At 51.6% G+C, this 11,352-nt stretch overlaps 1 protein-coding gene across 1 annotated transcript in view; it reads right to left on the bottom strand.

The window, feature by feature from the left end:
• The window catches only part of LOC139557051 (cadherin EGF LAG seven-pass G-type receptor 3-like), a 46,473-nt gene extending 35,324 nt beyond the window's left edge, over positions 1–11,149 (bottom strand). Inside the window, exon 1 of the mRNA XM_071371371.1 lies at positions 5,503–11,149. Within this exon, the coding sequence (XP_071227472.1) occupies positions 5,503–11,062 (5,560 nt within the window). The 5' untranslated portion in view covers positions 11,063–11,149. The remainder of the gene's footprint in view (positions 1–5,502) is intronic.
• Positions 11,150–11,352: the final 203 nt, after the last annotated feature.

The following is an 11,352-nucleotide window of genomic DNA, read 5'->3' as shown; positions in this document are numbered from 1 at the left end:
CAAAACAGTACAATATAACCGAGCTAGCAGCTAGCTAAGTCAGGAGCAGATAGGCTACATAGGGTACAAAATAACAGCGCTATTAGCTAGCTAACTTAGGAACTGCATTTTGTAACATACAGTTTAATAATATAACCCAGCTAGTAGCTAACTCACTCAGAAACAGGTAGCTACAGTGAGTACAAAAGAACTCTGACCTGATGCATAGCTACTGGCCCTCTGAAGCTAAGCCACCGTTCTAGCGCACGTCGCTCGTCTTTAAACTTTTAGAACCCTCCCCAAACCATAAATGAAGGTTCTTTTAGAATTTTTAGCAGCGAGGGAGAACAAGTGTTAGTAAATAACACTTTGTGAGCTTCTTTTTGCTCCTACCCATGTTTTCGTGTCATGACTTGACACTTCAAACGGAGGAGGGGAGTTTTAGGGGCTCTTCCAGGTAGACTTGGCTAACAGAGCTTTTACAGCCTCCTAGATATGAGCAACGCTTCCTTTCCTAACGCTCAGCTGGAAATAGCAAGCTTCCTACTGCCTATACCAACTACAGTCATATCAGGGGTTGGCCTTTTCAAATGGATGGGAATGATTACAAGTTAACAACATCACGTGTAGCGCAAACACAGTCACCTAGAAAGAAACACACACGACAACCATAGAAAGACACACATCCATAGCCTGCATGCATTCCCACTCTTGCGCGCGTGAACACACACACATTACAGGCAGTGGTCTGACATGATTTCCGCGCTCTGTTTGTTTTAAAAGCCCTTCTCCCCCTGAGGTATGAACACTCATTACTCTCAGTGCAGAACGGAATAAGCCACACTGTAAAGGGGCTCTCTCTCTCTGCAGGCTTACACTGCATCTTTACAATACATTAAACCACACACACACAAACACAGACGCACAGATGCACACACACACACCCACGCTTACACAAAAACGTACACACACACACATTACTCTACCATATTAACAAACACACATAAGGCATAAGCATATAAATGCATTGTACTTAGACAGATGCTTAAAGTCTCAATGATCTTAACTACACATGATCCTCCTTATTCCTACCCAGATGTACAGATCTATCTACCGGGTCACATGGAAGGTACACTGGCCAAAAGTATGTGGACGCCTGCTTGTCGAACATCTCCTTCCAAAATCATGGGCATTAACATGGAATTGGTCCCCTCTTTGCTGCTATAGCAGCCTCAACTATTCTGGGAAGGCTTTCCACAAGATGTTGGAACATTGCTGCAGGGACTTCCATTCAGCCACAAGAGCATTAGTGAGGTCGGGCACTGGTGTCTGGCGATTAGGCCTGGCTCGCAGTCGGTGTTCGAATTCCTCCCAAAGGTGTTTGGTGAGGTTGAGGTCAGGGCTCTGTGCAGGCCAGTCAAGTTCTTCCACACCAATCTCGACAAACCACTACTGTTCGAACCTCATTTTGTGCATGGAGACACTGTCATGCTGAAACAGGAAAGGGCCTTCCCCAAACGGTTGCCACAAAGTTGGAAGCACAGAATTGTCTAGAATGTCAGTGTATGCTGTAGCATTAAGATTTACCTTCACTGGAACTAAGGGACCTAGCCCGACCCATGAAAAACAGCCCCAGACCATTATTCCACCTCCACCAAACTTTACAGTTGGAACTATGCATTCGGGTAGGTAGTGTTCTTCTGGCATCCACCAAACCCAGATTTGTTATTTGGACTGCCAGATGGTGAAGCGTGATTCATCACTCCACTTTCCACTGCTCCAGAGTCCAATTGTGGTAAGCTTTACACCACTCCAGTCGATGCTTGGCATAGCGCATGGTGATCTTCGGCTTATGTGAGGCTGCTCAGCTATGGAAACCCATTTCATCAAGCTCCCGACAAACAGTTCTTGTGCTGACGTTGCTTCCAGAGTCCGTTTGGAACTCAGTAGTGAGTGTTGCAACCGAGGACAGACAATTTTTACGCGTTCAGCGCTTCAGCACTCGGCGGTCCTGTTCTGTGAGCTTTTGTGGCCTACCTACTAAGCCGTTGCTGCTCCTAGACGATACCAGCAGAAAGGGCAGAAATTTTACGAACTGACTTGTTGGAAAGGTGGCATTCTATGACGGTGCCAAGTTGAAAGTCACTGAGATTTTCAGTAAGGTCATTCTACTGCAAATGTTTGTCTATGGAGACTGCATGGCTGTGTTCTCGATGTTATACATTTTATACACAGCAACAGGTGTGGCTAAAATAGCCAAATCCACTAATTTGAAGGGGTGTCCACATACTTTTGTGTAGTTGACAACTACTGTATGTACAGTATATAATGAGAAATTACTCATTGACTATACTGTACTTACACAGACAAACACACACACACACACACACACACAAAATATGCCTGAACGCTCCCTACAGGATGTATTTATGTGTGTTGAATAAGTAAAGGATGATGCTGACAGAGGAGAGAGAGAGAGAGGGTATTGAACCCTGCTGTCTCTTGTGTTTAATAAAGGGCATTACAGATGGATTATATAATGGGAAAATCCTATAACTGGAGCAGGAAGAGAAGGATCTCTTTACGGACACTGTAAACTGTGTGAACTCTTGCCATCCCATGCATGACCAGACAAGAACACAATTATGTAAGTTGGACGGTAAACAAAAGTGTACAACCCACATTTTAAAACCCCCCGTAGAGTCAATCTAAGTAACATAATAAAATGATCCCCGTCAAAATCCGTCAGTTTAAGCTAGAAATATCTGTTGTTTTGCATTGAATGCGTCTCAATCCACCGCATCCACCTGTGTTACACTTCCTCATCTGAGGTGAAAGGTGACAGAGCTAGAGCGCTGTTTGTCAGACCATGAGACGTCCCGAAAATCGGTCTTCTCACTAAAAAGTCTGTAGCGTCCGAAACGTTTGAAAGACTAACTATTATAACCACTCCATGGAAAAGGTGTTAGGGGACTCGTCTAAAATTGGTACCGTCGTTGTGCCTAGCATGTCTACCTCATTTCTACCAGCATGTCACCTGTGAAACTATAAGCGAAAATACTCTAGATCACCTTTACGCCACACACAGAAGCATTCAAAGCTCTCCCTCACTCTCCATTTGGCAAATCGGACCATAATTATATCCTCCTGATTCCTGCTTACAAGCACAAACTCAAACAGGAAGTACCCGTGACGCTCCTAATACGGAAGTGGTCCGATGAATTGGATGCAAAGCTACGGGGGACTGTTTCACTAGCACAGACTGGAACATGTTCCGGGATTCATCCGATGGCATTGAGGAGTTTATCACATCAGTCTCCGGCTTCATTAATAAGTGCATCGACAACGTCGTCCCCACAGTGACCGTACGTACGTACATATCCCAACCAGAAGCAAGGATTACAGGCAACATTACAGGCTAGAGCTGCCGCTTTCAATGAGAGGGACACTAACCCGGACCCTTATAAGAAATCTTGCTACGCCCTCTGACGTCATCAAACAGGACTAAGATCGAATCCTACAACACCAGCTCTGACACTCGTCGGATGTGGTAGGGCTTGGACAAAAGGAACACCTGTGTGAGAATGCTGACTACAGCTCACCGTTCAACACCATAGTGCCCTCCAAGCTCGTCACTCAGTTAAGGTCCCTGGGACTGAACACCTCCCTCTGCAACTGGATCCTGGACTTCCTGACGGGCCGCCCCCAAGTGGTGAGGGTAGGCTACAACACATCTTCCATTCTGATCCTCAACACGGGGGCCACTCAGGGTTGCATGCTTAGTCCCCTCCTGTATTCCCTGTTCACCCACGACTGTGTGGCTGCGAAGGACTCCAAAACCATCATAAAGTTTGCCGACAGACAACGGTGGTAGGCCTGATAACCGACAACAATGAGACAACCTATAGGGAGGAGGTCAGTAAAACAAAGGAGCTGATCGTAGACTACAGGAAACGGGTTGCCGAACACATCCCCATTCACATTGATGGGGCTGTAGTAGAGCGGGTCGAGAGCTTAAAGTTCCTTGGTGTCCACATGACTAAGGATCTATCATGGTTCAAACACACCAACACAGTCGTGAAGAGGGCACCACAACACCTCTTCCCCCTCAGGAGGCTGAAAAGATTTGGCATGGGCCCTCAGATCCTCGAAACGTTCTACAGCTGCACCCTCGAGAGCATCTTGACTGGCTGCATCACCGTTTGATACGGCAACTGCTTGGAATCCGACCGCAACGTGCTACAAAGGGTAGTGCTTATGGCCTAGTATATCACTGCGGCCGAGCTCTCTGCCATCCAGGACCTCTATACCAGGCGGTGTCAGAGGAAGGCCCAAAAAATTGTTAAAGACTCCAGCCACAGACTGTTCTCTCTTCTACTTCTACTTCCTGTATATAGCCATGTTATTTTCTACTCCCTATATATAGCCATGTAATTTTCTACTCCCTGTATATAGCCATGTTATTTTCTACTCCCTGTATATAGCCATGTTATTTTTACTCGTTATTTCCATTCGTTATTCACTGTGTATTTATTCCTCGTTTCACTATTTCTATTTTCTAAACTTTAACTTGGAACATAAGTAAGTAAGTGTTTCACTATTAGTCTACACCTGTTGTCTACGAAGAATGTGACAAATACAACTGATTTAATGCTCATTTGCCTTTCCTCTCCAAAGCTCTCTGTCTACACCCATATGTACTGTGCAGACACACACAAACACAGATACACATGCAAGCACTCGCGCACACACACACACAAAAGAGGGGAAGTGGTGTTGTGTGTTGGTGCCCCAGGGAAGGAAAGACAGACAGATGGACGGAGACAGATATCAGATGAGTACAGGCCTGGCCTGCTGTCCTGCTGGGATCTTAGACCGACTTTATTACATCTTAATCTCCCCTCTCTCTAGTCTTAGTAAAGAGCAGGGAGATAGAGAGAGAGAGCATGAGAGCCAAAGAGAGAGAGAGAGTGAATGAGAGAGAGAGAGAGAGAGAGAGAGAGAGAGAGAGAGAGACAGAGAGAGACAGAGAGAGATTGTGAAGGGGAGAAGAGAGGGGAGGGAGAGACAGGCAGGAAGACACAAACAGCAGCACGCACAATGAATCTGACAGACTTGCTCTCAGACTGACTGTATTTCATTATAATCTCATAACACTCCAGACTCCACTCCAGGAGTCGGCTGAGAGAGGCTGAATAAAAGCTCTGTAAATAGACCAGCAGGTCACACAAAAAAAACACTGGCCATATAAAAGCTCTTTAACAAACTAAAAATGCATGACTGTTGTACAGTAAAATAAATCACAAACCATCCCTGCCAGGAAGTGTATCATTTCATGCCCATGTTGCCTCTCATTTAATTCACAAAAATAACATAAATCGTGGAACAAGAGCCTAAGTATCTCAAATACCCCTCATTCGCATTTTCTGACAGGCCCTTCCCACACCCTCTCTCTCACACACATCTCTCTCTCCCCCTCCCTCTCGCACACATCCAGCCACACTTTCTCCCTCTGTCTCTCACCTGTGACAGTGATGAGCATGGGGGCCACCAAGGCTCTGTTGTTGTCCAGCTTGCGGCTCAGCCGGATCTCCCCGCTGCTGTGGTTGAGCAGCAGCAGGTGTAGGTCGTTTCCCCGGGCAATGGAGTAGTACAGGTGGTCTGACACATCGGGGTCGTGGGCCGGCACCCGGCCGATCACGTCGCTGGGGAAACTGTTGGAGCGGTTGGACACAAAGTTGTTGAAGACGATCTGGAAGTCCTGGAGCTGGGGCCGGTTGTCGTTCTGGTCCACCAGCCGGATGCGCACCGTGGCCCGGCTCACCAGGGGGGCTGAGGTGGCCTGGACCACGATCACGTACTCAGAGCGGGCCTCGTAGTCCAGGTCGATGAGGGAGGTGAGCTCCCCGGAGAAGATGTCCATCTGGAAGATCTCAGGGATGTTACCTTCTACGATTTGATACATGATCTGGGCATTGGTCCCCTCGTCTGGGTCTGTGGCTGTGATCTGGGCCACCACCGACCCCACAGCGCTGTTCTCCTTCACCAGAACCTCAAAGTCGTCTGCCGGGAAGACAGGAGCGTTGTCGTTGACGTCGAGAACCGTCACCTGGATGTGGACAGGCGTCCGCTGGGGAGGCACACCACGGTCCACGGCGTACGCCGTCAGCTCATAGAATGGGACACTCTCGCGGTCCAGACGGCGGACCGTGCGTACGATGCCCGATGTGGGCTCGATGGTGAAGTCTCCGTCACCGTCCTCCCCATTCTGGAAGGTGTACTGGACGCGGCCGTTGGCGTGGGCATCTCGGTCCATTGCGGATATCTGTAGCACGCTAGTGAAGGGTGGGGCGTCTTCACTGACGGTGCCCTGGTACCTGGGGCTGAGGAACTGTGGTGCGTTGTCGTTCACATCGTTCACATTCACCTCTACGTAGGTGGTGTCAGACTTCTGTGGGATGCCGTTGTCCCGTGCGGTGATGGCCAGAGTGTAGGTCATCTGGTCCTCGTAATCCAGCTCGGCTTGCAGGGTGATGGCTCCGCTGGACGGGTCAATGCGGAACTGGGGGATGTTGTCTTCCAGGAAGTAGGTGATGCGAGAATTTTCACCAACGTCATCATCCGTGGCGCTGATAACCACGACCGTGCTGCCCGGGGGGCGGTCCTCGTTCACGGTCACTGAGTAGTGAGCGCTCTGGAACACGGGCCGGTGTGTGTTGGCGTCCGTGATGTTGACGTGGACCTGGCACGTGTCATGTAGCGTGCGGTCGGAAGCCGTCACAGTCAGAACGTATCGGCGCTCCTGTTTGTAGTCGAGCGGCAGTGCTAGAGAGAGCATCCCCGACCCTCCGGCTGTGCTTATAGCAAAGCGGTTACGCGTGTTGCCCCCCGTGATCTGATAGGTGACCGCACTGTTGACATCACGGTCGACCGCGGTCACAATGACCACACTGGTGCCCACAACTGCATCCTCGTTGAGCCTCACAAAGTACTCTTTCTGCAGGAACTCTGGCCTGTTGTCGTTGACGTCCATCACTGTTATGGTCACGCTGGCTGTGGCAGAGAGAAGTGGGATGCCATAGTCTCTGGCCTCCACCCCAAAGAAGAAGTGTTCCACAGACTCCCGGTCGAGAGCCGAACTGACCGTCACCCAGCCGGTGGCGGAGTTAATGACGAAGGGCGTGTCAGGGCTGGTGCCAGTCAGCCTGTACTCCAGACGGGCGTTGTCCCCAGAGTCGGTGTCGATGGCCTGGATGTGGAGGATGGAGCTGCCCACGGGGGCGCTCTCCAGCACTGACGCCTGGAACGGCGTGGACACGAAGATGGGAGGGTTGTCATTGACGTCGGTCACCTGCACGCTGATGATACCTGTGTTATTGGAGAGGGGTGGCCGGCCGTTGTCCTGGGCTCGAACCCTCAGAGTGTATTCCCTCTCTGCCTCGAAGTCCAGAGGGGCAACTACCTGGATCTCCCCCGTCACACTGTCGATTGAGAACTGGCCTCGGCTGTTCCCACTGATGATGTTGTAGTGGACAGCCGCGTTGCTATCCTTATCATGGTCCGTAGCGCTCACCCTCAGGATCTCCGAGTGGGGCCGGATGTCCTCCCTGACCGCCACCACATAGCGCTTCTCGCTGAACTGGGGCACGTTGTCGTTCTCGTCCAGCACTGTGATGAAGACCTTAACGATGGCCGAGCGAGGCCCGGGCTCCCTTCCCTGGTCGCTGGCCTCCACGTGGAGGGTGTAGCGCTCGTTGGTCTCCCGGTCGACCACGCCCCGCGTGGTGATCAGCCCTGAGCGGGGGTCGATCTCAAATGCGGCCCGGGCCGCAGCAGCTGTGTCTCCTATGAAGCGGTAGCGGATGTTGGCATTGGACGGGGCATCCAGGTCAGTGGCTCGGAGCTGCAGGATGGGATAGCCCTCCTCCACGTTCTCCCGGATGGTCTCCCGGTACTCGGTGTGCTCAAAGATAGGCGAGTGGTCATTGCGGTCGGCCACAGTGATTGCCACCATGGTGGTGCCAGAGAGGCGTGGAGGGCCGTGGTCTGACGCCGTGACCCGGAAGTAGTGCAGGTCCATGTGCTCCCTGTCCAGCACCTGGGAGGTGGTGATGAGGCCTGTGTCGGGGTCGATGTGGAAGTAGTCAGTGGATCTGCTGTTCATGAGAGGGGCCATGGTGTAGCTGAGCCTGCCTGCTTCACCTGCGTCTGGGTCGGTGGCTGACATGGCTATGACTGAGGAGCCTGGGGGCTGGTTTTCTGGAACCTGCACCTGGAAGTTATACTGGGAGAAGTGAGGGTGTCTGTTGGCAGCTCGGCGAGCGCGCCCCACCACCAAAACATCTTTCCCTCTGTCCTCCTCACCTTCATCTTCCACGGTCTGCCTTCCCAAGCTTCTCTCTCCCCTTGACCTGTGCCTTTCCTCCTCGTCTTCCTGTGTGCTTTCAGGCCCCTGCCACACTCTCTCCCCCTCCCCTTTTCCTCCTGCTCCACTCTGTGTCTGTGTGAGGCTGGCCCTCTCCTGACCCTTCTCTCTCTCTCCCTCTGCCTCTACAGTTGCATCTGTCTGGGCTGTGGCTCCCTTTCTTATTCCCTCTGACTCCCACTCCTCCACTTCCTCCCTCCATGCCTCTCTGGCCTGTCTCTCTCCCTCCCCCGCCTGTAATTCGCCTCCCCCAGACCCCTCATCAACTTCGCCCCCCATATGCCTTTCTGGCTGACTGACACCTTCCTGTTGTAATGACACCAGTTTACCTGATTTTAATTGCAGGCGAGTGCCCCCCTGGACAGTAGTTAAGCTGTCGCCTGAGCTGCTGTCAACACACGCAGTGTCGAGCAATTCTTCAGGGACCAAGCCCAGCTGTGTCTGTGAGCATGGTCCGCTCAGATCCACTGACGCCTGTCTACTATTGACACCATTTCTTTCATCATTCATCTGAACATTCTCCTCTTTGTTGTTGTTGTTGTGGTTCTGGTTGTAATTTCTGATATTGTTATTATTATTGACGCTGTGAACATTCTCCCCCAAAAATGGCTGAAAGTGGTGAGCCGAATATGCATGTTTACTTGGAGAAAGCTGGGTAGAGGTTTTCATGGGTGCTGTCCATTGTGCCTGTGGTGCTGAACCTATTTGAAGGGGAGGGGGTCTGTAGAGGAGGCTTGTCCGTGGCTGGGAATGTGAGTCTGAGTCACTATCCCGTTTAATCAGATTGAGCTCCATGGAGAATGAGAAGGGGTTTGTGATAACGAGATCCCTGTGAGTAACACCAGACTTAATTGCACCAGCGTGTACCGAGGCTGATATTGTGAGAGCGGTGATGGAAGACAATATAGGCGTGACGATAGCTGACTCATTGTGAGCTGGCTCAGACTGAGGATAAGGAACATTGGCTCGAGCAGCCGATTCTGCTGCCTGTATGTCGTCATGGAATAAGGAAAATGAGCTAGTAGAATTTCTGTTTTCATTACCGGTTCCGTTAGATGGCAAACATAGACTATCAGTGATATTTGTGGTGGGGGGAAATTGGATGTCGAGATTACTCACTTCTATGCTTCCCCTGGGACCTATAACGTTGGCTGAAAGTCCTCCCCCCATATCCATCCGCTGCAAACCACAACACCTCGTTCCGGGGAGAGACCCCCAGGGTAACCCCTTACTCTCTACCCGGGGTTGAGCGCTCTGTTCTCGGCCTGCCAACACTGATATTCTCTGTGGAGGAGCAGACGGCTCCTTAAGCTTAGTTGTTAGATAAACAGAGGCCAAATCCTTATCCAGATAATTTTTGTTCACGTGTTTGTTGCCTTGTGCCTTCTCTCCCTCCCTCCTCCTGCCCAGAACCATGGCATGCCCAGGACTGGGGCGGGTATGCCTGAAATAACAACCTGTGAGGGCCATGGCCCCATCAGTAATCCTGGGTGACTGGTAACATCTGGCTGCGCTGCCTGCGGTGGCTGAGGTGAGATAGCATGGGCAGGGCCCATGCGCCACGCTCCTCCCCGTTCTCCCAATGGCTTTAGTAAACGAACGATTACAACCATCACTGGTGAGATCGATAACATTGTGACTACTTAAATGAGAACAAGCACCGGTGGCCACCTCGCCGGCGTCCAAAGCATTATTGCCCAAATGAGAGCGAGGAGGGCCCCATGGCAGCTGTCCAGGTGGTTGCTTAGCTGTAGATATTTGCTGTGTTGGGGGAAGTGGCCGGTGAAGGGTCCTTGTACACCTGTGAGAAGCCCCTCGAACGTCTCTAGTAATCCCCGACGACTCACTCTCAGGTCCCTGGTGTTGGCCGCGCACAAAGACTCTCCCTGTGTCGGGTTTGGCGGGCGTCAGACAGGGTGGTGACCGCGCGCAAACTCTAGTACTTTGTATATACCGCTTTTTGGCCTTTTGAACCCGCGAAGAGAAAACAGGTGAAACAACGCCCCTCTCCCCACCGCTGCTCCTGCTCCTACCTGCAGGATGGGGGTGCCTGACTCCATTCCACGGCCCTCTCGCACCTCCTTCTTCGGTGCACAACGGTTCAAAAGGGTCTCCGTGCGCCCCTTGCCATATAAAAGGACTCCACACCGGGAATGCTGGTTCCGATGGGAGCCGTTCCGATGGGAGACGTTGTAACGTCCACCTGGGGCAGATCACCGAACCACTGCTGCTCGCCAAGACCCCAGCTTCCCTTGGATGGCTCGGTGTCTCAGGGCAGGGTCCCGGGCTCCAACGACAGGTCCCTGCTAACTTCCCCGGGTTAACCGCGAACAAAGGGCTGAGGAGCAGGTGGAGAAGAAGTGGTGAGAGCAGGCTGGAACCCAGTAGCAGTGCAGCCATTAGTCTGGTAAGATCCTTTCTCCTCTCCCCCTTTCTCCCTCTCACCCCTCTCTCTTTCTCTCTCCCTCTCTCTCGCTCTCTTCGAGTGCGTCTCTCTCTCTTCCGTCGCCGGCTAGGTAGCCAGCTCCAGCGGCACCGCCCGACACCTTCCCCCGCGCTCCCCCGTCGCTCCGTGGGCCCGGGAAGTTGGCATTTACTCGCTGTGTTCGGTAGAACTCGGTCTGTCGGCGTCAGGGGTGCAGCAACTCTCCCTTTCATTCATATCCAACATGGCTTTCAGCAGACCCCGGTGGTACTATCCATCCTCGCGTTACGCTCTCCTCCTCCTCTCAACACCCCTCCCCCTCGCTGCTCTCTTCCTCCACCTCCCTGGTTTATTCCAGCTCGCAGGGCTGTTAAACCACCGTAGCCGCCATATCCACAACTGGAAAGCGACTCGGAACTATATCTCACTCGCATTCATATTTTAGTCAACCCATCTAAATAAATTAAAGTGTATATAGGCTATAGCGGAACATAGTAGCAATGAAGCATATGCAACCTAATGT

Source organism: Salvelinus alpinus, chromosome 28 (assembly GCF_045679555.1).
Source record: "Salvelinus alpinus chromosome 28, SLU_Salpinus.1, whole genome shotgun sequence".
NCBI classification, from domain to species: Eukaryota; Metazoa; Chordata; class Actinopteri; order Salmoniformes; family Salmonidae; genus Salvelinus; species Salvelinus alpinus.
Note: the sequence above shows the minus strand (reverse complement) of the source record. Positions and strands in the feature narration are given on the sequence as shown.